We start from the raw sequence: 27,785 nt of genomic DNA, 5'->3' as shown, positions 1-27,785 counted from the left end.
GAGTTCGAATTGGCTTAATGACAATGGGTTTTAATTGCCTATGACATGGCCCAATTGATCTCTATAATTTCTCTTAAAGACATGATTGATACTTGCCTTCTTTGCTCTGCTATACTTTTCTGGATTATTTTTCCACTGGGGAGGCAAAAGAAGAGGTTCATGCTAACTTGTCTTTATCCACACTGTAAGCTTCTGCATTAAGTAATACAAATGGAGGCCTGCTAGTGAAGTGGTGACATGTTGTGCAGCAATCTGCAAGGTTGGCAGTTCAATACCAGCAGAGGCTCCGCAGGAGAAGGAGGGGACTTTCTACCACTGTAAACAGTCTCAGACTCAAAGGGGCAGTTCTACCCAGTCCTTATGGTTACTGTGCATTGGTATCAACTCGATGGAAGTGAGTTTGAATTTGTTTTGTTTTGCATTAAATAACATCCTCCCTTGGGGACCCCTCTCATGCCCTGGGACTATTAGGTTAGCTATTCATTCTTAAGTAGAAATGAGATGTTTTGACATGTTGCTATTTCAGCTTCTAATATAGTCTAAAAGATGAAGTGGGAATGGAATTTTAAGCAAAGCAAAGGATAAAGTAAGAGGAAATTAAAAGGAGCAAAGCTGAATCGAGACAATAAGACGCTGATTCTCAAGTGTGCGCATCAGTGGGGTGGATTCCCAAGATAGGAGTATTTCCGAATCAAATTGGGAGCCATTCAGACGTCACTCCGATTGCCTCAGCTGAAGAGGTGCCTAGCAAGCCTGGCCCACGCGTGTCTTGAGATTCTCCTCTTCAGTAAGGCACCACTGCTAACAGTGCCAGTAGATGTGAATTAATCCAATCCTCCAAGTATATTGGCTTTGAAAAACCACTTATAAGATTACACCTACCACCTTGATTTTCAATGTTAAGTTCACAACATACAGTGTATTTTTCATTCAAAAGTTTAATTTCAACAATAATCTTTTAGGGAATTAACATTTTCTGGCAATTATTTGGGTCTAGAACTCTAACACTTGGCTCTCTACTCATATGGTTTCTTATAATGCTAAGTCCCAATCCCCCCCATACTACACTGAGAGGGACAAGGGCAGATTTTGAAGTATTACTATCGCCATACATTTTACTGAAGAATACTCCTCATCACTGATGGTACTCTGTGCCCGGGATAGACAAGCTTCAGTAAGGATAAAGTGCTAGGTATGGTCCATGACTTCAAATTATGCCCAGCACACCTTTCTCGGGAGATGATAAAATGTGTTTCATGTGCCATCAGATAGTGTGTGTGCCCTGGAGAGCACTCATCCCATAGTGACTCTCAGAACTTGCCCTCAAGCTTACACAATCTGGCCACCAGCCTCTCCAAGTTGGAACATGACAGTGGCACAAGAGGAAAGGAAAAGGAAATAGTGGGAAGACTGGGAGACAAATGACATTTATAGAGGTAGAAACATAGGAACCTGCATATGTAAATGCATTTTTATAAAGATAGGGACATAGATTTATGTACGTAAATTTATATGTTAAGCAGTAAAGTAGTAGATGGACATGGACAAGTACACCCTCAACACAAGAACACTTTCTTCTAATACCCTTGCATTCTGTGATGCTCACCTTCCCAACAGGATTGCTGAAGATAAAGTGGGTGTATAAGCAAATGTGGCGAAGAAATTTGATGGTGCCAAGCTATAAAAAGATATAGCATCCGGGTTCTTAGAGGCTTGAAGATAAACAAGTGGCCATCTAACTAGAAAGCAACAAAGCCCACATGGAAGAAGCACACCAGCCCCGGTGGTCACGTAGTGTCCACAGAATCAGGTATCAGAAGACCCAAAACAAACAAACATATCAATGACGAACAACCGAAACTTAGGTGTAAGATATAAAAATAATAATAATTTATCGTTTGTCAAGGGTTCATGAGGGTGGGATAGTGGGGAAGGGAGGCAAAAAAAAAAAAGGAGTGGATTCCAAGGTCTCAAGTAGAAAGAAAATTGTATATAAAAGGATAATGGTGATTACAAGGATCCACATGTGACCTCTTCCCTGGGAGAGAGACAGCAGAGAAGGGGGGAAGGGAGAACCTGGATAGGACAAGATATGACAAAATAACGATGTATAAATTACCAAGGGCACATGAGGGAGGGGAGAAAGGGGAGGGAGGGGAAAAAAAAGAGGACCTGATGCAAGGGGCTTAAGTGGAGAGCAAATGCTTTGAGAATGATTGGGGCAGGGAATGTATGGATGTGCTTTATACAATTGATGTATGTATATGTATGGATGGTGATAAGAGTTGTATGAGTCCCTAATAAAATGTAAAAAAAGAAAAGAGGAGAAAAAAATGATTAGGGCAAAGACTGCACAGATGTGCTTTATATAATTGATGTATGTATATGTATGAACTGTGATAAGAATTGTATGAGCCCCAATAAATTGTTAAAATTTAAAAAAAGGATAATGGCAACATAAGTTCAAATGTACTTGACACCATGGATGTATGGATTGTTATAAGAACTGTAAGAGCCCAATAAGATGCTTTTTAAAAATGCAGGAGACCAGGTTTATAAATATTATTGCCTCAGTTACATTTTAAAATAAAAAATGTATTCATTCAATGAACATGATACTCATCAGCCAAGAAAGCAGACAAAAAATGACTCGCTTGGGTGGACCAAACTTTTCAGTAGGGTAAACAAGCCACTAACATGTAAAAGCCTATAGCTTTGGCAGTAAATTAGAAGGATAAGTTCAATAAGATAAGAGAACGAAAAGAGTTATGAAAATGGCGAACTGTGGGTTGGTGCGTGGAGGCTGCAAAATCAAATAGAAGTAAGTTTCATTGAGATGGGATGACGTACACAAAGACCCGTGGGAGTCAGAGGGGTTTGTCAAGTGACTACCTGAGTGAACAGCATCTCCAGCCTAAAAAAGATCGCCTTGGTCACCGATGCTGTTGGAAGTCTACACATACTCTAGGCCATCACCTCTACATGCTGGAGGACGGTTTGCTGCAAGCCTTTTTGCTTGCTTGTGCCTCTCTTCCTGCAGATCTTTCAAAAAATAAAAATCCCTCTCTATGAGACATGTTCAGTCTATAGATGGAGGAGAGTAAAAGTGTCAATGAACCCTACAACACACCTCTGCCACAGGACGTCAAAATCAGATGCTGGAGAGGCAGTTTGAAGGCTGTTGAACACCCCAGATGAAGATGGAAACACCTGGTTGCAGGAGAAGAGAGGAAGCGGGAGCTTCCTTAAGGATATCGTTGAGTAAACAGCCTAGAGCCTGTACAGGTTCCCAAGCTTAAACTCAGCGCAAGTCTGGCAATTAGAAGCTGTGTAATATAGCCAGCATTTTAAAAATAAAACAACAAAACTCATAGTGAACCTTTACAACAGGGTAGAACTGCTCTTGCACGTTTCTGAGCTTTAAGTAGAAAGCCCATCTTTCTGTGTTGCCTGGTTGGTCGTTGCCAACTGCTCACCTTGCAGGTAGAAGCCCAGGTGTCACCACTACGGCACCAAGGCTCGTGAGAACCAGGAGAGCGTACAGGCATCTGCTTTTGCAGTCATCCAGGGTGGGGGGGGCAGGCTTAGAGCCCCTTTGGGAAAGACTGGGGAAGAGGTCTATACTAGGGAACGTAAAGGTTGTCAGCACTATAGAAGAGGCATGGAAAGTGGTGGGAATGGATGGGGCTAAACTGTCAAACTTAAGTGTCGGCAGAGAAAAGTAACCGAGCCCAAGAACACTGCCACCTTAGACAAACAAGAAGTCAATGTGCTCAGTATTCAAAAGGAGCAATGTTTGAGGGGTCGTGTTCTACGTGCTCCCCCCTGTCTTTGTCATTCGCTGTCTTCGGTGTTAAGTCTACGAAGCCAAAGAGCCAAGGGACACGCAGCATCCACTGCCACACCATTCCATCTCATTAAGTGTTGTGTTGTGGTTGCCGGTTGGGAGTCATACGAAAAGAATCCAGAATTCTGACAACTAAAATCAGGCAATAAAGTTAAAATGAGATGTTTTTAAAGTATTACATAAGCGTGTATAATATCTGATAGAATAGTAAGAAAATGCGCTATGAGCCAGATGGGAAGACATTAAAACGTACTAAGAGAATTGAATAAGTGAACCATCCAACGAGGCTGTGAAGAGAATTACAAATGAGCTCAATGGGGGTAGACAGATATGTTGGATAGCAAGAGCATGAACCTAGGAGAGAACAATGCTCCCGAGCCGACAGACGTTCCTGCTGTTTTCACAACTGCAAAAAGCAAGTAAGACAGACGCAGTCAAATAATGAGTCCTGGCCCCGAATCCCCCATTAGTTCGTGATCTCAACTGGCTTGAGATAAGATAATCCTCCCTTACTGAGAAAAGTTTTAAATTTAGCTGATATGTTCATTCACACTCATAATTAGAACACAATGACGCTCAGCTTGGGAAAATGATTTCTGAAAAAATAACAATGATTTGCCTATATTAATTAGTCAATGTATTCACAATATTTGAAAGTTTTTATATTTTAGACTAATACATAAATCCTGAAAATTGTAATTGACTTTGGAGTTGTGATCTGAGGGACCAAAAGAGAATTTAGCTAAATCTCTAAACAGTGTTGGGCTGGAAAGAAAAACTTGACTTTCACATACTTATGATTTTAATTTAGTATATTTAAAATAATCATTAATAACTTGAGAAGGATTTGTTTTCATTAAAGTGCTAAAAAAGAAAACCACATACTATAAGGTAGAAATGCAGTCAGTTTTCAAAGCTTAAATTTATCTACTAACCTCCCTTGTAAACGTGATACAACATTAATCAAAATGCTCCCTGAAAATAATTATTAAAAAGTACTATATGTATAAATATAATAAAGCATCTTTGGTGGTATAGTGGATTGTGAGTTGATATGCTAACCATAAAGTTAACAGTTCAAAACCAGCAGCCACTCCTCTGGAGAAAAATGAGGCTTTCAGAACTCCCAATGATTTACAATTTGGAAATGCTCAGTGGTAGTTATACTTTGTCCTCTAAGGTTGCTATGAGTTGGAATCAATTCAAGGGCACAAAATTTTATAGTAGAAGAAGATATACAAATTGAACTCTAAAATATAAGGGAAATTCTGTTTAAAAACCAACTGAATATTAATTTTAAAACAATGTATGATAAGTAGATTTCTCTTGCCCAAAAGATGTCTTCATAGACATATGAAGCTCTTACCTTTCCACTTTATTGATATAAAGTATACAGTTTCTCTTATATTTTAAAAATTTTACACAGTAAATATATATTAATTTTATTTAGGAGAAATTTTAATTGGGCCCAATATAAAACACATTTTAAACAAAATGCTGAATTTGTTGCCAAAAACATTTTTATAAGCAGTGAACCATAAAAGAGAAAAACCTACCATATATACTCGAATATAAGCCGACCCGAGTATAAGCCGAGGTACCTAATTATTACCTGGGAAACCAGAAAAACTGATTGACTCGAGTATAAGCCTAGGGTGGGAAATGCAGGATGTGAATTAACACAGAGACCAGAGGGGAGAGACGGAGCGCAGCCACAGACACATCCTTACCAGTTCAGCTGCCAGTGTAAGTGAATCACTACAGGTGCTTCTGTGAATTGGAGCCGTCCACATCATAGGACGGCTCTGACTGGTTAGATGTGAGTAAACAAACATTCAAAGCCCTGCAGTGTCAGCGGGCTTGAAATGAACAGTGGAGGAATGGCAATCACCTGTGAGACTTTACACCTTGTTGGGGTACCACTGACCCCGTGTATATATGTTTGTTTTTTTAAGCTGTAAACCTAACCATTTTGTCTCAAAAGTAAACAGTGTTAAAACAGCTATAGAATTCATAAGCATATCTTGTGTAAAGTGGACGGTTAAATTTTAAAATGAACACGATGTCCCCCCAAAATCTGTCTTGCAGGAAGTACAGAATTCTGCTCGGCAGCAAGGATGTTGAGTCTTTGTCTCATGGACTTTGGCCGCGTGGTCAGGCGGCATGGATGTACGGAACAGTCCGTCTTACTTAGCAAGGTAACGGAGGGTCAGTGACAAAGAGAGAGGCCATCAACAAGATGGACTAACACGATGGTGGCAACGATGGGTGCAGCATAATAATTGTGAAGAGGGATAGAATCAGGTAATATGTCATTCTGCTGTACACAAGGTCCCTAAGAGCCAGAGCCAAACTGGGCAGCATTTAATAACAACCCCCAAACAGTCCAAACAGGAAATATCTAGTGTTAGAAACCAAATTAGTGGTTATCAAATAAAGTATCTCAAATGGATATAAAATGTGTATATATGCTAATATACTTTCTAAAATATAAACTCATTTAAATGCGTAAATGAACTCAAAGTCACCTTTTGTTCGAATCAATAGATGATGTGATTGTTGGGTTTTGTGTCGCCTTGACTGGCCCAGATTCTCAGTGGTTTGCCAGCTGAAGCCTACAATCCCTCATGATGTGACCGAATATAATGCACTCAAATCCATGATGGGATCTCTGGGGAGCACCCAAGCAATTCTAAGAAAGTCAGGTTGGAATGCAACCCCTTACTCAGATGGCCACCCTGTGCACATGTTAGGAGATGTCCTTGCGGTGGAAAGCTTCCTTGCTTTCTGCTGGCTCCTGTGTCTAGCTTGTTGACCTCTACTTCTCTGAGTTTGAGCCCATGGCCTCCCATAGTCCATGCTACTCTGAGAACTGCCAAATATCCTACCACCGGACCAGCTGACCTTGGATACGTACATCTCTCCAGTCACAAGTCACAATCACATGAGACCAGGTTTGCTGGTTAGACAGTAAACTGTGAGACACCCACCCACCCAAGACTATGGCCCTGGCCCTTTAGATCTGAAGCTGGATTCACCTCTGCATTAGACTAATCAGCCATTTATAATCAAAAGGCCAACATTTGCACCAGGACAAAGTTCAGAAGATGAGGAGAGAAAGAAGAATGGAACAGGAAACACGGCGGGGGGGGGGGGGGGGGGCGAGGTTACAATGGATGAATTGAATCAGAAGGATCCAATAGGAAACTATAATCTACTCTGTAAACCTTCACCTAATTACAGTAAAAAGTTGCCATTCAAGAAAATATAAGTTGACATCTACATCTATCAGAGCATCCATCCCTCAGCTTACGGTATATTACTGATCTAATTTTATTTACTTTCATATGAAAATAATTGTCTTACAGATCCCTTTCCTACAACCTGCTTTTCTTTCTAGATCCTTCATACTAAAACTAAATAATGCCCGAGAAATCAAAGTTACTGATGGAATCAACTCTAGTAATAAGTGAATGCATTCATACCATTCAGCACCAAGTAATTATCTAGCCAGAGCTGTGAATCAGATGTGTTTCCTCTCTCTCTAATCTTTCAAAGCCTTTGAGCTATGTATGGTCATGTCTGCTATATGAATTGAAAATAATTCTAATTTATACTTCTTTTCACTCTTTTAAGTTGTTGGTAGAAAAGTAAAGCATCTAAGAAACAAATCATGATGATTAAGAATTATGCACTGAGGGAGAGGGGAGCGGGGAGGGGTAGGGAGAGAAAATAGGAAAATGAGGAGCTGATTCCAAGAACCCAAGCAGAAAGCGAATTTTGAGAATGATGAGAGCAACAAATGCATAAGTGTACTTTACACAATTGATGTATATATGGGTTGCGATAAGAGTTGTATGAGCCCCAATAAAACGATTTAAAAAAAGAATTAAGCACTTATGTAAAAAACTAAAAAAAAGTTCGTAAAAACACTTTGTAAAAATCCATGAGTGTTATATAAAAACTGATTTTGCATAATAATTCATTTTAATAATAAAGTCCTCATTAGCTTGATAATATAACTGATTGGTGGTTATGTTTTTTGTTTATTTTAATTTTCATTGATTTTTATACTTAATTTTACTGTGAATTGGGTGAAGGTCTACAAAACAGACCATCGGTTCATATCCTTTTTTACTCCCTCTCATTCATTGCAATTTCCTCAATGTAACATCGCTTATCCCACTTTCTCTTGTTTTGCCTGTTTCCATTCCTTCTCTCTGACCCTTCTGAACTTTGTTCCTGGGAAAATGCTGCCCTTGGCTCTCAAATGGTTGGTTATTTTAGGGTGTGCATGCCTTCTTGGTGCTATTGTTCCTCTTGCAAGCTTGCCTCTTTTGGGGGGGATGAAAGTTGTGTCGTAGGGTAAGTCCATTGCCAGACCTGAAGTGAGATTAAGGTCAAAGTCTCAGGGGTTCTACCAGTCTCTATCCAATAGGTAAGCCTGGTCTCTCTCTCTCTCTCTCTCTCTCTCTCTCTCTCTCTCTCTCTCTCTCTCTCACACACACACACACACACACTTTTTTTTTTTTTTTTTTTACAAGTTGGTTTTGGTAGCTGGGGAACATCGAATTCTCTGGTATTAGGGTCATGAAGACTGATGTTCACATGGTCCCTTAATCCATTGGACTAATCATGCCCACGTGTCTTCAATTTTCATCCCTTTTCTCCAGATAGGAAGAGCTCGGTAGTTGTTGGCCCAATGGTTAAGCATCGAGCTGCTAACGGAAAGGTCCGAAGTTGAACCCATTAGGAGACTGCAAAAAAGTAAGACCTCATTATCTGCTTCATTGAACATTTCAGCCTAGGAAAACCTTCAGCATCATTGTACTCTAGTATAAATAGGACACTATAAAGTTGCTGTAAATTAAAATCAACTCGACAGCACACCACAACAAAGGTTAATTTTGTGTAGCCATTAAAAAAATGATACTGTCTTTGACGGATCCTTTACTATTTTGGTTGTATCTGAAGAAGCCCTGTTAAGTGTTAGGCTGCTAATTGTATAGAAGGTGGTTCAAACCCACATGTCCCCTTTCCAAACATCTGATGCACAATTAATGCTCTCTGGCTCTTTCTATGTCCATCCATCCATCCATCCTCCGGGCTCCCCGACAATATAAAAACTTCAAAGTATTCACAGATAATTCCATTCATATGTGTGAGTTCAGATGCTCAAGTTGTGGCTATTTGCACAAGGTCTGAATTTGTACAAGCTGCTAAAATTGTGGATATTCGCACAAGTTTCACTCTCCAAAAACTGTATCCCACTTGCTTGCCAATACTTGGAATGCCTTTAGTTGTTATTCGGTAGCGAAAAAGCAAAAGGCTGACTCTGAAAACTTCCCCAGAAGATGCAACTTACTAATAGAAAATAATTTATAATAACTATCTGTCATTCTGCAAAGCAAGGATTGGGCAAAAGAGGAGAGAACAGGAGAAAGTGGTTACAGAAACTTGATAGCTAAAAGACTGCCCGTTTAGGTGGGAGGAAATGGCAAGAAGGCCAATGCACTTGGACACGATTTTGTCCTATGGCTTTTCCACAAGCACTGAGGGGTGTTTTGCTCATTTACTACTTCACTAACAATAATTTCTAACCCCATCTCCTTGGTAGTCTTAGATCACTGCAAAATCGGTGCAGACTAAAGTATTCTGATTATATTTACAGTGGCTATTTTTTTTCCCCACAATTACCTTCATATTGTTCACAGGAGGTTGTGTAGTAATTAAGACAAGAGGAAGATAACCAAACCCTTGCTCTATTTAATGCCAGTCAGCCAGCAAAGTGTGCTAAGACACTGCCATGCTGTCCATAAAATGAGAATATTAATAGTCCCAACCTCAGGTCTATTTTGAGTCTCCCAAAAGTAGAAGGTGGGACAAGACCATGAGGGTAGGTAGTTGACGTGGAAGATGGTCCTCCTGGAAACGTGAGTGCAGGAACAAGGAGATGAAGCAAAGAGGAAGAAACACATGTACGGCTACAGCACTGAGGTTTCCACTGCAGAAAGCAAGGGCTCGATTCTGCTACGGCCTCCCGAGTTGAGTTCAATGACCGCCAGGAATTGTCCATCAGAAGGCTGGAAGACTGCAGCATTGGAGTGGCTCCCACTAATGGTAGATTGCTGAGTGGAAGGTCCTGAGGCAGAGTCCATGGAAGGAAGTTGAGGCTCAGCCCATTTATTATTCTCAGTGCAGCTAAAATCAGAGGGGAATTGTGGAGGGCAAAATGGAGGTCCCGAGACAACTGCTGCGTGTCCTGAGCTTGTGTCCGGTTGTAAATAGGGAAATGCATGGGAAAAGTCCATCTTTCTGGCACGTACTTGTAATTTCGGGTGAGTAATGGGTAGTTCTTTGTGTTGCTGTGACTTTTATTTTCTAGACTCGTTATTAGTAACTTTATCATTAGTCATCCAGATGTATAATTATCTTGTCTTTGTTATCTCATTATTACCATGATCTCTTTGGCAGGGCTCAAGTAAGTGCTAATACATATTTTTCGTGAGCTATTGGAGCCCTCGTAGCTGGGGGAGTGGGTTATGAACAGCAGCAAGATGAGCAGTTTGAACCCCCAATCTACAGGCCCCAGAAGATGAGGCTAATGTCTTCTTCTTGTAAATACTGACAGCCTCAAAGACCCCAGAGCGCAGTTCTACTCCGTGTGACTGAGTCACTGGACCATTCTGAGTCACAATCAATATCATGCCCATGGGCATTGAATGATACATGCATGAAGGCAGGAGACTCCTTAGTTCATTTCTGGGATTATTACCCACAATGCCTCTCACATTGTACCTGAGAGGTGATTCGGAATTTACGGGAACTATACCGTAACTCGATCAGGAAAAGAATCTGTGTCTTTCGTCTCTTATTTCTCCCCCCTCCCAATGCCCTAATCTTAAATCCATCACACTTGCAGAGCTCCATAAATGCCGGGGAATGTACTTGGGCCTCCATGTTAAAACTGCCCCAAGGCAAAGCAGACGACAAGCCAGAGAATCCAGGCAGTTGCACGCTTTTGTGTGCTATGAAAATATCAATAACTGTCGTCATTAATAACTAATAACTCTGCCAGCTTCTACCAGGATGCCTGTGCCTGGAGTCTTTCAACCACACCGATAATCAGATAATTGATCCCTTCACAAAATACATTCTTACTAGTTATTTTACTTCAGTTAAGAAATACTTGTATGTAAGGGAGTACTTATAGCATTTGGCGTCTGACTTATTTTCCTCAGAAATGGTTTAAGATAAGAGTATGCCGTCTCTTGTCCTTTTCCAATGAGGTTGGTGCCTTATTGATTACTTACTGGTTTGATGAGAAACATAGCCTATTTTTAATCTAATTATGGTATTTTTTGCCTCATAGACATACTATTATTATCATCTGCATTTCGCTAGTGAGAAAACTGAGCCACAGAAATACAAAACTTGCCCAGACCAGAGACTTGCAGGCTGACTGCTGCCTGGACTGCCTCGCTGTTGGTTAGCACAGACACTGCATGAGATGCCCAGGGTATCAGTCACAGACCCTGCCTTCTGGGAGCTTACAGCGTAGTGACGCTGTGCGTGTTCAATAAAAGGGGCTTGCAGATTTTCATATCCTGCTTTGCTACAATTTTGCAGATCAGCATGTTTTACAGACTACGGAGAAGGCTAAGTGGGGAGAAAGGTGTAGTGACCCAAGACCAGTTCGGAACCCCTAACAATCGTGCAGGCAGGAACTGTGCTAAAGCTATGGAGACTGAGAGGATTTAATGAGTTTCAGAGATAATTAGGAGGTCAAGGACAGACCTGTGCTATGATTGAGGCTGAGGCAAGTGAAAAAAAAATCATCTTGTTGATTGAAAGAGAAAAGAGTTTCACCAGATGGGTGATAAAAGGTGCCCTCCTGGAGTAGTGGATTATGCATGGGGCTGCTAACCAGAAGGTCAGCGGTTTGAAAGATGAGCCTTTCTACTCCCTCCCCCCAAATTATAATCTTGGAAAACCACAGGAGGGCACTTCCACTCTGTCCTAAGGCGTCACAAAGGACTTGCCCACAGTGAGAGGGGATGGATCACAGGATCAGCAGGAAGTCTCAAGTGCAGAGGGAAGACCTAGGAGTCAAGGTGACAGAGCAGAGAGCCAAGATCACCACGTCACTACTGCCACCCGCTGCCACTGTCATCTGGGTTTCCCACACAACACTAAGAAGTAAACTCTGATTATCCCTACTCTTCGCCACTCTTCCCACCTTCAAAGTTCTCGGCAGGAACTTATCAACAGCCATATTTAACCCAAGGCTGGCAAGGACGCCGAAGAGAATATCCTGCTCCTGTCAGCTTCTTCAGCAGAACATAAGGCACAATGTCCTCCAAGAGCTCACCTGCTGGAAGGGAAGAAGGCAGACGCTGGGCATCTAACTACGTGCAAAGTCCCCCACCCTGTGGCAAGGAAGAAGCCAAGAAGGAGGATCCTCTGAATGGTTAAATAGGGGGCTCTGGTCACCCAAATTGTTATTCAGTGGTGCTGCTAACCACAAGGTCAGGGGTTGGAAACCAGCAGCTGCTCCACAGGAAAAAGAGATGGGGCTTTCTACTCTCAGAAAGAGTCACAGCTTGGGGAAGTTAGAGGGGGAGTTGTACTCTGTCCTATCGGGTGGCTAGGAGTCAGAATCGATTCAGCTGTCGTGAGATTGGTTCATTTTGACACCAGGAATTGAACTTAGTTGAGAAGATGAGCACAATTTGATAATGAGGAGAGAGGAGACGTCAAGATAAGAATGCTCGATAATCTTTCCCTTGGAAGGGACACAGTCTACTGCAGGTCAAGACATGCCCCTCCTCGTCATGCCCTTTTGCTTTGATTGCTCGCCACAATTTCTTGCAGAAAAATCAAACAGCCAAAATGGTCTCACAAGACTCAGAAAAATCTCACTTCTGACTCCTGTACCAGACTGATTTAATACCTTCTCTGCCTTGTTTGGTCAATTCCAACCACACCCAGTTTTCTTTAAGTTGCCCAAGATTGGTACACACTTGTCTGCCTGAGCATCCAGCCCCATGCTGTCATCTCGGCCTGAAGCATTTTTTAAAAAGCTTTTTCTTCTATGTCAGTGAATTCATTCTTCTGATCTCAGATCAAGTATCATTTCCTCTCGAATGATGTTCTCCACGGTATTTATTTCTATCGTGCTTATCAAAGTTTACGGTTGTTTATTTGTGCAATTTTAAAATGAAATGAACCTCACCCATGTATTGAGAATAGGAATTAAATATGATTTACTAGGTGGCACAAATAGCCAAAGATTAGTAGTTTGAAGACACCCAGAGGTGCCTCAGAAGACAGGCCTGACCATCTCTTTTTGAACGAGATATCCTGTGGAACATTCTCACTCTGCACACCGAGGGTGACCATAAGTCAAAATGAAGTCCATGGCAACTAACAGCGACATCACCCAGATGTCCAGCCAGGAAACTAAATATTGAGGAATGGCAGATTACCGGAGGAATAGAATAGTCTAGGTTTGAAGAAGTAGTAGTTAGCCCCAAAAGATGAATTTGAGATCATCTGATCATCCGCACCCAGCTAGGAATTTATGCCAGTGGAGCAGATGTCATCACTTAGGCCAAGAATAGGGTCGGGGAAGAGGAACTTTCCCCCTAACACAGCATTTTTCTTTTTAATGACAACGGTTTATTGCAATTATGTGGGGGTTATGTTTTATATTATCCACTTTGTAATCAACAATTGAAACTACTAACGAATTCCCCGAGTAGTGTGCTGTTCACCAATCCTTGATTTGTCTTCTCCCTCTTGTGGCCTCATATCTTCCGAATTCCCCAAGTTAACATTGATCAGCAGCCTAGCTCATGGCTACAGCATATTTCTTAAGGTGATACATCAATTAGGTGATAGATGGATACATCCGAATCAACAAATCTGTCTTTTTAACAAGTACCTTGGGGTGACTCTTATGCATGTTAATATCTAAGAACTATTAAATTCAGCAGCCAACAGAGAAACAGCCTTGTGCCAGAAATTTATTACACGTTAGCTGTGGGCAAGAAGCCCTGCCTTCCAGAAGAAAGAAGCATGCATGTGCACCAAGAGTGATGCTGTTGTCTGGAGCCTATCTGAGCGGCTATCAGAAGTCTTGGAGTTGTAACCTGGCACCGCTCATTGCTTCCTAGTATTATAACCTAGATAACTATTGATCATTCACTTAAAAGAGAAGAGACTAGAGACTTTAGTCATTGGAAATAGACTACTTCTTGATATTTTATGACAATTCTATATATATGCGATAGCTAATTAAAAATAATAATCACTTTGTGTCATTAGAAAATGTAAACGAATATCGATCAACAAGGATCTCCATCAATTTCTCAGAAGATAGCAAAATACCATCATATTAGACATTACATAATTCGCATTTTTCTGTGTGTGTGAGTGTGAAAGTGTATGTGCCTTCAACCGTAATCACTAGAGAACAGATTAAAAAAAAAACACTGAAACAACGAAAACTGTGAGCTTTTGGTAAGCAATGCGAAGCGTGAGAGCGGGCATCAAGAAAAAGGGGAGCTTGACCTACATCCCAGGAAAATAAGAGGATCACATCCAATCTGTCATTTGTTGTTGTCACTGCTACATGTAGTCAATGCTTTTGTATTCTAAGCTACACAGACATGACACCTGAATAATCATGCTGTCTATAATATGATCATGTAAAATGAGAAAATGGTCTGATAGCTTACGTGCGGGCTTATGATTCCAGAGAATAGCGTGTCATCAAAGTTCTTATGAGAAATTGGTGTTGTCATGCAAATCAACATTTTACCACATCAGCTTCTCCATCTTTTAAAGCTGATTTCCCATTGTAATTTCTGAACATCTTCCCAGACCGCACAGGGTAGTCCCTAAGTGCATAGAACTGGAGGAGGACTACCTGTTCAAATCCTGTCTCTGGCACTTCTTACCTTTTAGCCCGCTTAGGTAATTTACATAGTCTCTGATGTTTAGCCCATAAAAGAGGAGATAATAGTACTGTCCATCTTTTGAGTTGGTATGGGGGTCATATGATTTATAGTGTCAAATGTTTAGACTATTGTCTGACACATAATAAAGCACTCAAAAGATACTCAAGAAATGTTAGCTATTATTAAGTTACCCACCTCATATGCCTCCTAAGAGCTCCAATAAAACTATGTGTGTTATACTTAAAACTAAAAAAAAAATCAAAATGTTATACCTCAAAAAAAAATATATATATATATATATCTTCTTCAAAATAACCATCACAGTTGAATTGGGGGAAGAAGGGAGGTGTTGGGGGCAAGAAAAAACAGCTGGAGGAAATAACAAGGAGATCTATGCTCAATCTAAACAAAGTGGCACTGCCCAAAGTTTCCTGGGGACCCTGTGGGATTGCCTACAGAGTGATGTCATAGTCATTTGGATCTCCTCCGTACTAGTAATTTCATCTGCTCAGGATTTTTTTTAAAAATTGTTTATTTTTAGAAGTAACTGAGAGCTATCATGAACTGAGTTTGATGATTGAGGCAGTTGACAAGATTCCATAACACACTTAAACAAACAAACACACAAAACCCCAGAAACATATCATGACTGGAAAACGTCAGGTAAATGATGCTCAGATTAATAGGTGGTTGTTGTTCCCTTATCTGTAAAATGGGGATATTCATAGTCACAAGCTCAGGTCTTAGTTTAAGCCTCAAAATTAAGTAAACAAATTCATTTATCTGGCCTGTTTCATAACCTCTGGAGGCAACCTAAGCTAATACTTTCAGGGCTGGGAATAGTGCTATGAGAAGTCAGGGTACACCAGCTCTCTGAGATCCAACATCAAGTTACACTGGCTGAAAATCTGGCCAGTCCTTGTGGCCACTGCTAACAGTTAGACTTTTGCCTATTTCCAACTTTTATTCCGGACCTCAAACTCCACTTCCGGTAACTAGATCACTCTCTGGATGAACTGTATAATACTTTCATCTCCACTGGGATCAGTATGAGTAATGATTCCAATTCTGGAATGGTGAGAACCTTCCATGGGAACCTGCCCTAAACCCTAACCAGTGACCAAGGTCCTACTAACAACAACAAAGCTTTCTGGAAGCAAGTCCTTGACCACCCAGGCCCCTAATCAATGCTCCCCTCCCAGGTGTCCTGTGGTTACTCGCTCTCTATCCACCTGGTGTCCAATTTCCGAATCTCAGAAGCCCCAGTGGTCACCCCTTGTTTGAGCCATCTTCGTAAACTGGCCGTTTTTCTCTGCCTCACTGACCTTCCTCGCCTCACTTGCTCCAAAGTTTTATCCCGGGCCTGAATCAGCCCACGGACTGTGTCTATTTGAGGCCCCAGACCCGGTGCCAAAAGAAAAGATTTGGTTTACAAACAGGGTCTGGCACCAGGGGACAGGGCTTCTTCCTTTGATTCCATGCAGAAATCTGCCAAAGGAGGAACCATTTCTATAGAATCAGTTTTGGTTTGACCTTTTGCAAGAAGAACATGAACAACGACATTAGCAAAACCAAGAACACAGAACATCTAGATTGATCTAAGACTTTGAACGAACACCAGTCCCACAAACTAGAAATCCTTATGTTTTGTCATCAGTATCTATTTTCCTTGAGAAATGCATTGCATTTTTAGTCCCAGTACAAAGACGGGTGTTTTTAGGGCATACAGTTTGGGAGCCAGCAACAATTTTGAATAAATGAAATGTTTGATGATTGTTCATCATTGCTAATTTATTCTCTATGTTCTGCCAAAATGTTATATCCTCAAAAACTACTGCTGTTGGTACTTTCTCACCCCTTTAGAGGTTAAATACGATCAGTGTCACCTTTCTAGACTGGCCCACTTCATAAACGTGAGCATGCCTATTAGCCCGAACTATGATCACTCAAGTTTGGTAACAGAAATTAATGTTCACTACATCATTCTGTACCATTTTTTCACCGTGAAAACACAACCCCTATGTATGTTGAAGCACCTGTACCCTGTCCTTTCAAGATAAGACTTGTCCACGCAGGTGAAAGGACATCATGGAAAGCAAATCAGACTTGGGACCCCATTGGGTGTATAATAACATTCCACCAATCCGTTTACTAGCTTTATGACCTTGGGCCATGTCTTCACTCTCTGAGACTCAGCAGTCTCATTTGTCAAGTGAGGATAATAGCTTACTCTTTCCCAATCCAAACCAGTTACTATTGTTCCCAACTCCTGCCACCCCACCTGTGTCAGAGGAGAACTGTATGCCAGAGGGCTTTCAATGTCATCAACTTTCAAAAGCAGATCTCCTGTCTGGGAAGGCGTCTCTAGGTAGATTTGCAATTTCACTTGTTTAGTTCACTATTTGTCAGGTGTTTGATTATAGATGCCCAAAGTTTCACCCGTAGCCACAGAGTTCATTTCAACTCATATTGACCTTGTATAGGGTTTCTGAGCCTGTAAATTGTTACAGAAGCAGACAGCCCCACCTTTATCCTACAGAAAGACTGGGGTTAAAAATCTGATGCTTACCCATAGTGAGGATTAAACATGCATGTAATCTATATCAAACTGAATCTGATTAGAAGACATTAAATGCGCACACTAGTTTCTGTCTCTTTTTATTAGCTCATTTCATACCATTAAGATGTTTGGCTTCACTTGGACTACTTTCATTGATTATCCTAATATTTCCTATCCTTTTCTCTCAGCTGATTTCCCAGCATACTTGTTCCGGCCTCCTACGAGGATTACCCACAGGGAAGGTCGGGCCTCTACTCTAGTAGGAGAATCAGCGACCACAGCTCTTTCTTGGCTGCCCATAGGGGACCCTGGTCGTTTGACCCTTCACAGTTGCTTTTCTAGATCATGATCTGTGTTCAAATCCAACATAATCAATTTGCATTCTAGGTAACTCTAAAGAATTACGAAGTAAGCCATATTAAGCTCAAAGTTTACTGACATGCATTGCATTTTAACGGACCATTTTGCAATTAGATTGTCTCCTGTGACCACTACTTCTGGGCTTGCTCTAAAAAAAGAAAAACTTAAACTTACAAAAACAGATAAAACGTGTAATCATAGGATTTATTTGTAGTCAAAAGTATTCACTGAATGGTCTCTACAGCAAAAGCTCCTGGAGATAAGTGAGTTCTAAAATTAATGATATATATACATTTATGGCTTCACTGTGTTTTATTGTTTAGATATGACCAAAGCCTTTTCATAAAATGTAATAATCTGCCCCTCTGGATGCCTGGGAAATTATTATTTGTTTCTAAGTTATGAAAAGGATTGACATGTTTTTCTTAGACTGACTCAATCTTCTTCTTTTTAAGGGCAATTGAAAAAAATCTGTATGGACAGTGTGTAGTCATGTTCAAATCTCTGATGATGACTTGCATCGGAACCACTTGGGAGTACGTTCGCAATGCAAGTCCCGCCCCGCATGTGCTGGGCTGTGTTCAGGTGAGGTGCGGGTGTCTCCTAAAGTCTGAGCTGCACTGCTTCACAGATTTGGGCCAGGAAAGCCCAAATGCTTCTTCCTCGTTCAACTAAGTTTTCAGAGATGTCTGGATTTCATAGCCATAGACAGAATAGCTAGTTTCAACATAGACACTAGTACAGGAGCCAGAAGAAGACATCATGTTTTCTCTACTTAAAAATCAAAGAAACTTATTGTGCTATATTGAAGTGTGTGTTCAAATAATGTACTTTTGATGTAAAGAACAAAAACAAAAGCTATCTGCATGTCAGAAGTCTTCAGTTGTGATGGAACTACGTAGTCACTAACTAAAGAGAAAAGCCCAGTGTGTATTTATCTGTTCAATATATATTTATTGACATCGGGCCAGGCTCTGGCATGAGAATAAGCAACAGAAAAAAAAATCATCATCTGCTTTTCAAACTTTTCTAGTGAAAAAGAGCTACAAATATCAAATAATCATACACTTACTTTAATGTAAAATATAGCTATGATATGTGCTATGAAAATGAAATATTGGGAAACACAGGGAATCCAGGACAGATGATCCCTTCAGGACCAGTGCTGAGAGTGGCCATACCGGGAGGGTGAAGGTAAAGTGGGGTAGAGAAGGGGAACTGATTACAAGAATCTACATATAACCTCCTCTCTGGGGGACGGACAGCAGAAAAGTAGGTGAAGGGAGACATCAGACAGTGTAAGATATGACAAACTAATAATTTATAAATTATCAAGGGTTCATAAGGGAGGGGAAGAGTGGGGAGGGAGGGAGAAAATGAGGAGCTGATGCCAGGGGCTTAAATGGAGAGCAAATGTTTTGAGAATGATGAGGGCAATGGATGTACAAATGTGCTTTATACAATTTTGATGTATCTATGGATTGTGGTGAGTTGTATGAGCCCTTAATAAAATGATTTAGAAAAAAGAAAATGAAATGTTGACATAACCCAAGATTCATGAGTGCCTAACTACTTTATGTAGAAATAAACCCTTTGATCCAGTGATTCCACATCTAAGAATATATCCTACACATACAGGATCTCGTTTGCCTAAATGCGAGTGCTAGTGCTAAACTGTTTGTAAGCTTGTAAGCCATTGAAATGCCGATTAATAAGAGGCTGGTCAAATAAACAATAGAACAGCTTTCTAGTGGAAAGTTTTGTGTTATTAAAAAGGAATGTGGTAGGTCTTAAAATGAAAAGAAAGTTTAAGGATGCATAACATAGGAAAACAAAACAAATCAAGTTATAGGACATAAATATATATACACGACAATGCTACTTTATAAAAGATGAGGAAGAAAATATATATATGTGGCTGGAGCCAATTAACCCTCTCCTGAGAATAAGAGAAGCTATTTTGCTTTCATCCTCAAATTTAAATGATTTTGTTTTATTATGTTTTCATTTGTATATATGTATTGTGTTTGTTATTCTACTATAAGGGAATGAACTAAAAATTTGTATGCATATTCTGGGACCTTTTCTAGGCTCACCAAATCAAAATTTTCAGTGCTAGGGACCTAATAATCTATAATTTTACAACAACATCAAAAAAGGATGGGGAGGAAGGTGTGGATGAAGGGGGGGAGGGTTTAACAATAACATTAATAATAATTAATAATGAAATATCTTCTTCCCCAGCTGATTCTATAGACTGGCCAGATTGGAAAACATTGACCTAAATAATAAACTATCAACCTGATGAAAATGTTTCTATATTCAATTTTGCATCCTTATTTGGGAGCCAAAATGTTCCCACAAAGTTCTACAGCCATTCAGAAAATAAAATGCTACCCTGATTTTTTTTTAAAAATTAGAAATATGTACAGTAGCTCCCAATGTTACAGTATATTCAGAACCTGCAGATTCTGAGGGGATGATATTTCACAACAAATCAAGAGTTTTTTTCTACCAGAAAAATTTTACTTCAATCTTCAGTCCCTAGTCCCTGGCAAAGTGTAATCTCAGTTTAAGTACACCGTACTTCAAGAAGGTGTTAGAGCACAGGGTTTATTGGACTCTTCAACCCTTGATTTATAAGATGATATAAGGATTTGAAGTAGAGCAACTGAGAATGAACTATTTCATGTCAAAACCTCAATGTGTCAGAAAACATAGTACCTTTCATATTATTACTGCTTTCTCATGGAAATCCTTTAGCTGGGGTTAACCTAGTGGCTGATTCTATCCTCCACATTGGACCATTTATTTCCTTCCCTACTTAAAACATGAACAGAGCCACTTTTTGAAGTGAGTAAGCATATAGGTGCTCTGACGGAAGTTAAATTACCCACCATTAAATTCTGTATCGACTCCTTTCTAGCTGTGTGACTTGAGTATGTTACTTAAGTTTTCAGCATCTCTGCTTCTTTGCCTATAAGATGGGGTAATAGCAGAATCATGTTTTTTAGCAGTGGTGTAATATGTAAAAGAAAGAAAACCTATGACACAAACATACCAGGAAAGTACATACTATCGACTCAACTGAAATCAAACCCAAGTCATTGAAATAGACTCGTGCTCCCTAAATGTTAGCTTTCAGGCAATCGTCTAATCAATGAAAGGCCACCGATTGAATATGGATCTGATAACAAGACTGGCTCTCTGTTTAACATGCCACCTCCTCTGATTCAGATTCATCAAATAATAATATTGTTTTAGCCCAGTGCCATAGCTGTAAACCAACAGGAGGAGACAAAGTTGGAAGAAAGAAAACGACAAGACTTCTTGTCTTTAAGAATTTGGAAGAGAAAACACACGTAAATTGGTATTACAAAAGGGGGAGCTCGGTGGTGACAAAAAGAGGCATACAGATGGGGCTTCAGAGGCTACCATAGTGGATCTCAGCCGAAGGAGAGAGCAGAGAGGCCTCACCATGGTGTAAGGTTCATGGCAGCTGCAGAAACCCATCAGCAGGATTCAGCCAGAGGGAAATAATTTGATTCATGGGCATGTTTCTGACTATACACATTCCCGACCTCTTTCCCCAAATGCAGGCTGATCAGATTTCTCACAAACACTGCGACCGCGACACCCATGTACATAAACATCGGAGTTTTAGAAATTCCTGTGAACTAGAAGCCTGCCAATGAGAGTTCCACTAAATAACTCAAATTTACAAGCCTGCTTCCATAGATCTATGTCAGGGGAACAGCATCCCACAGAGTTTGACCACAAGCGCTCCAGGGTCCAAAATGGCCAGGTTGGTAAAAGAACAAGAAAAAAGGCAGCGCTGATACCTAATCTTGACTGGGGAGCCATGAAGAGAAAATCTGTTGGCCTCTGCCCAAATCCAGTCAGCAGATGGCCATGAGCACAAAATAAGCATAACAATTGGCACCTCCTGGGGATGCTCCAAGCAGGGAAGGGGCCTGGATTATTCCCTTCTTTGGCTGCCCTTCCTCCTCAAGCATATTGGTGGCACCTAGTAAAGAAAGCTACCTAGGCATTGCCAAGAAGATTGGAGATGCCCTTTTGAAACTAGGCTACTGAAGCCTCCTGGCTAGTCAATCTGGCGCTTTTCAGCAAGCAGGGTACATCTTAAAGAAGTGTGTGCTGAATTCCTCGGGGATAAGTGATATTCAACCAATTGCAGTCAGAGCTGGTTCACGGGATGACAGGTCAAGCTCCACGCTTGCTGGAGTTGGAGCCCTCTATTGCCAAGCCTAGTGGGTCAGTTCTGTGGCACAATGTTATTGAACTTTTAAGCTGGCAGTGTATGGACAATTAAGTGCATTTAGGTTTTCTAAAAGTAAATGCATTAACTCACTAGGTTTGTTAGCTACTTGAAAGGGTTTTTACTGTAACCGTCTACTTCATAGAGGTTTGCTAACTTGGAATTTTTTTAAAAATTGATAAAGCCTTATTTTTCCCCCTAAGACTGATGATAATATCTCTGGTAATGATATTACCTAATATTCAAATGGATATCAGCACCAACTAGAGTTAAAACATTCCTCTGTTACATCAAAACATACACACACACACATTGCTTAGCCTGATTTTGCATTTGAGGACACTTCTTTGAACCAAGAGCAAATATATTACCAGGCTAAACGACTTCTCTGTGTCTCAAAAATAGCAACAGAGTTTCCATTTCACCTAGCTACCAATAAGTGACTCTAAAATAAGATAGATATTTCATGTAATATATTTACATAGCATTTACTATCTTCCTCGTTCAAATACATTTTAAATATCCTTGAAGAGTCCCTTGCTTCAGAAAAGACTATTTAAATAAAAAATCACAGCTAATGGCCATGATCGCAGTGATTTGGGTTGTTCATTAAGCTAATTACTCTGGGCCATATTGTTTTATACAGACAGGCATTTAAAGCAGAGAGCTCTCATCGTTACATCTAAGGTCTTAAGGTCTGCAACAGTTGACAATAAATATATTGAATAATTGAATACGTCATCCATATCAACCAGAAAACAGTCATTTTGGAGAAATATCTGACTACACTTCGGGTCAAGAAAAAGAAACTACAATCAACTACTGGCTACATAGGACATAATTACATAATAGCAAGTACCACTTGAGTGCATAAGTAGGTAGCTCTGTGAAACATAGTATGCATTAAATACTTGAGTTAAAGATGGCATTGCCATCATCAGAGCACATATCATAATATGTAATTCACCCAAATTGTGGTAACTGGAAAATACTGAAAATTTATTAGCATGCAGCAGGGTAACCATCTAGTATACATGCAGATCAAGACTGGTGGACCAATGAAACATCTACACATAACTGCTGTTCCAAACCATGCTTCCAGGGAATTAAGTAAAATTCGGAGGTACGAGATTCCTCTCATCATCACAGATCGTCATGATGGGAAGGGACTTCCGCTCTATTTATGAGGAAACGTCTCATCTCCACTCCCTTTCTGACTCTCCCTCGGAAAGTGGATTTTCTTACTAGAAGGACTGGAGGAAAGGTAAGGGAGGGTCTGCTTTTCCGGGAAACTGACTTGAGTTGGATGTAGATACTCAGCTCTTTCTGCTGGCAGGCCCCGCTTTGGTGATTTGATGAAAGAAGGAGTGGTAAATCTAACAATTCCTCTTCTCATTTTATTTTAAGATTAACAACCTGATCAAACCAAGGGGTGGACCCTGGGCTTCTGGCATAAGGGGATACTCTGATTTTACTCATCTTTTCTTTGATAAAGATCCGATATTATAGAGTTATATTGCTTAACCCTATAATGACAGAACTTTTCATTTCAGGAAAACTATTTTTGTAAAATTTTTTACATTCATAGTTATCAATATATTAATCATATTAATTAAATGTTACGAAAACGTTGCACTCGGCATTATATGATACAGGGTTGTGCCTAGCAGAGAAATCTTGATCTCCATTATTTAGGAGAAAGTTTGGGCTCCTTTTAATGGGACCCATTTGAAATAAGCTTAAACTTTCCCCATTAAGTCCAACATGTTAAGGGAACCATTTGTGTATAATAAAATTCTGAGAAGAAGCATTCAAAAGCACCACAAGTCCATTATTTCTACTAAAAGTAAAAGCATAACATGCTCTAAAGAAATACTATTCAAGGGAAAAACACAAATGATTTATAATGCGGTATTTAAACAAGAGTACCTCCAGCCAGAATCTTCTCTTCCAACTCTGCCATTTGCTTCTCATAGGCTCGTAAAGCCGCTTCTTTAAAAGAAGGGCGAATTCTCTTTGGCTTTGTGACTTCCACTGGCTGTTCAGGAAGGCTCTGGTTTTCATCTTCTCTTATGTCCGTTTCCATTATTGTTTCATTTAGTGGCTCCAATCCCCCTTCACTAACCACATCATCTGCCTGACCATCATAACCCTCATCTTGTGGGGTTTCATAAGGAGTTTCATATGAAGAGTGGTCAAGGTCTTGCGTTTTTTCATCTGTTTCTGTAATACTAGTCCTGTTTTCTAACTTCGCAAGGACTTGTTCCATAACTTCAACATAGTCCGTTTCATTGTCATCCGCTGGTACACTATAGTCCTCCTCATCCTCTGCTTTGTAGTAATAGGGTTCCATGTAGACATCAGAGTCTAAGGTGGTACTCGAGTCATTGCCAGTCGATTGGGATAATGTCCGAAATCTCCCCATTAAGGAGGAGCCACTGTCATCACACCCACTAAGACTCTGTGTGCTTTTGGTCCACACCACTTCCAGAGCTGATCTAGCCCTCTGCAATGTAGATCCAAATTTTGGGAAACTGAAAGTCTTATCAGAAAGGTCAATGCTTAGTCGACTATGCCAAGATTTGGGCGGGGCATCTTCTGAATCATCACTTTGCAATTCACTTTGACTTCGGTACATCATGGGTAACTGGTTTTGATTTTGAGACCCTTCCTTGGAATTAGCTTCCTGGTATGCATCATATGGACCCACCCATTGACCTTGGGGTTCATTATCCAATCCGGGACACGGGGATGAGTTGTCATCTTGAGTTAAATCATAGCTCTCGGAGTCATCTTGTAGATCACTAGGGCACTTTCCTGTGTCATCTAGGTCTTTATTGTAGACATCCAGCTGTTGGTCAGAGAGACTATTTGTGTCATAGTCCTGGGTAGACGAATCCAAGCCTGCATCTGCCCCTTGCTCTATCTGGTTCCACTCCTTCCATGAAAGGTCCTCATGTAAAGAGAGCTGTGAATCGCTATAATGACTTTGCTCCGCCGAGGCACACACCATGCCGTTACTCATTCCACTGTCCACCGTTTCGGTATTCTCAATTTCATTCTGTCCCTGGGTACCCTGGACACCCCCAATCACACGGTGGTCCTGGGGACTGTCGTACAGATTAGGCGTGCCTTCCTGCTTCCTCTGCCAAAGTTCCCTGTCTGAAGATGACAGCAGGGAACTTCCATTCGTTCTGGTGAAAAACTGGTTTTCCGAAAAGTCCTCTGAGTAAGACTGACAGAGCTTGGAAAAATCTGACTCAGAGCGACTAAGTTTAGTAGCGAAAAAATCACTCTGCGAGTGCCAGAGGGGCGCTGTCTCTGCATAGCGCGTTTCGGTGGGCTTTACCGAGCTATCTGATGGTGGCAATTGGGAGGAAATGTGATCATGATCTGGTTTGTTTTTAATTTTGCTGCCGTTGGAACTTTTACTCTTGGCTCTGGCATTGTGCGGCTTTGAGCTTGACTTCGGTTGGAACTCAGACTTGGAGATCACAGCATACGTGTTCCTGTTAAGGTCCGCTTCCAGCTCTCCATCGCTGTCCCCCGGTGACTGCCAACTGTTCTTCTGAATTTGGGGCTCCGGAGCTGACAGTTTCATATCCATGCTCTCATAAGTCTGGGAGGATGGGATCCCTCTCTCTTTTCTCTCTCTGATATCATGAGTGAGGATATCCGTTGAGATGCCAATGCCGGTGCCTTTGAGTTTATAGGATTTTTTAAGAACGAAATCTCTTTGCTGAGGGGTTTCAAAGTACACCAGTATGGGTCGAGGTTTTGCATTCGGACAGTCTCTCTGCTGCCCTATCCTCTGGGCAAATTCAAGTTTAATAGCATGTGGTGCATCCGTGAAGCCCATTTTATCGATCAGAATGTGGTACACCACACTTTCAACATATTCAAATCGTTCTTCAGGCACATTTAAAAATCGGAGACTGGCCTTGCTAGCCAGATGTCCTAAGTGCTTAATATAATCGTGGATGTCTCTGGTCTCCCTCCGAGACTGGACGAACCCCGTGCGCAGCTGCTCGATCTCACTCTGCACCACCTCCACGCTGCTGGAGATCTCGTCGATGGAGTGCTTGAGGGCGTTGACGTGACCTCGGAGCTCCGAAAGTTCGGTTTCGATCTGACTGATTCCCTGGAGCTCCTTGAAGATCATTTCCATGACGTCCTGGGTCTGGCTAATGCAGCCAGAGGAACTAAATCCTGGCTCCAGGGCATTGGCCTTGGGGTTTCGTGCAGCTCTGTCCAGAGACTTGCTTCGGATTCCCCAAGCCTTCTTCATTGTGCTCAACTCCGAATCAGAGGAGACGCACTCCTGACTCTTTTTCCATTTTCTCAGTTTTCGCAAAGCTCCCAGCTTCAAGCTGTGTAAAGTGCGCTCCCCATCCGAGCTGCCTTCGGAGGGGGCGAGGCTGCTGGAGCTCTTTCGATTGCGTCTCACTGGCATGGTGCCCGTTGGCTGCGCCTGGTTTTCTGCGCTACTTCTTAGTTCATTGAGTGATTCGGAGTAGGAGCTCTCAATTGAAGAGAGCTCGTGAGGCTGCTCCTCATGGTCACTGCCGGCTACATGAGTCTTCTTTGGGAGGCCATTGGCGATGGCTACCCTATAACTGAAGGTCGGTGAGAGGGAAAACTCTCGGTTGGCCTCGTCGTCTTCGGTCGATAAGTGGCGAGCAGACGGACACTTGGCGAGCTTCTTCACCGTGCTTTTCAAGGTATTGGAAAGCTTAGGAGTTTTGGCCAGGCCAGCTGCGGGAAAGCCTTGGTCCTTTTGCTGCTGACGATTGTCTCTTTTTTTGGTTGGATTTCCCAGTTTCTTTGTAAACATTCCTTTGCAAAGCTTATGTATGTAGGGTAAAATCAGGCTCTTAAAAAGATTGGCCACCATGGAGAGCAACTGATGCAAGCTTTTCTGTCCCAGAGAAGCGAACAGGGTATCTGGTTGAAGATGAGCAAGTCCAGGGCAAGCATCACGGTCGGGATGATCTGTGACTCACAGGAAATCGCATGAAGGACAGCCGTGGCTTTGCCAAGGTGCCAGCGTCCTGGGAAAAGGAGAAGCGATCCTCCACTTAGGATAGACACTGGCTCCTGGAGGTGGGTTTTCGTGCCTCTCGCCATTGCCCCATGACTTCATGTAGTGTCTACAAAGAAAGGAGAGCTAGAGTGATTATCTTTATTCAATGTTAGGTTTATCCCATTGCCCACAAGTATTCAAGACACTCTATAGATGAAAAATAACCTGGGGAATAGGGTGAGTATCTGAATTTCAATAAGAGCATTCCTATTTGTTTAAAGTAGCTTTTTATAAAAGGACCAACAACGAGACAAGTTATATATTCCCCCTAACCCATTTATAGGCAGACACAAATGGAATACTCAAAAAGGGTAATAATAATTATTTCGAAATTATATAGTACCTGTAAACGAAACAGCCACAGTTACTGGCTATGCTTTATACTTTTATACCATTGGCCAAATTACTGACACCATCAATAGAATTAGCCTATGCCCCAGGGATTATTTATGATTTTCTCAATTACAAAATGATAATGCTATCTCTAAAGTGAACCAGAGACATGCATAAACCAGAGATACAGGAACGGATTGGGGGCTGACAATTAACTCTAGCCCCAATCCAAGAACAGTTAGTTCTTATGACATAGTCCTACTCAATAATCACCCTCATGAAGAGAGGTCACTGAAGATAAAGCACTGTGGCAACGTGTGGTGAAGAAACATCAGAAAGTCTAGTGTTTGGGGTCTTAA

General features: G+C 41.1%; 1 protein-coding gene across 2 annotated transcripts in view; it reads right to left on the bottom strand.

The window, feature by feature from the left end:
* Positions 1-26,904, bottom strand: part of UNC13C (unc-13 homolog C) — a 550,871-nt gene extending 523,967 nt beyond the window's left edge. For both annotated transcript variants that reach the window (XM_075530957.1, XM_075530958.1), the window contains exon 1: positions 23,940-26,904. In XM_075530957.1, the coding sequence (XP_075387072.1) occupies positions 23,940-26,904 (2,965 nt within the window). The remainder of the gene's footprint in view (positions 1-23,939) is intronic.
* Between the last annotated feature and the right edge of the window lie 881 nt (positions 26,905-27,785).

Source organism: Tenrec ecaudatus, chromosome 14 (assembly GCF_050624435.1).
Source record: "Tenrec ecaudatus isolate mTenEca1 chromosome 14, mTenEca1.hap1, whole genome shotgun sequence".
Lineage (NCBI taxonomy): Eukaryota > Metazoa > Chordata > Mammalia > Afrosoricida > Tenrecidae > Tenrec > Tenrec ecaudatus.
Note: the sequence above shows the minus strand (reverse complement) of the source record. Positions and strands in the feature narration are given on the sequence as shown.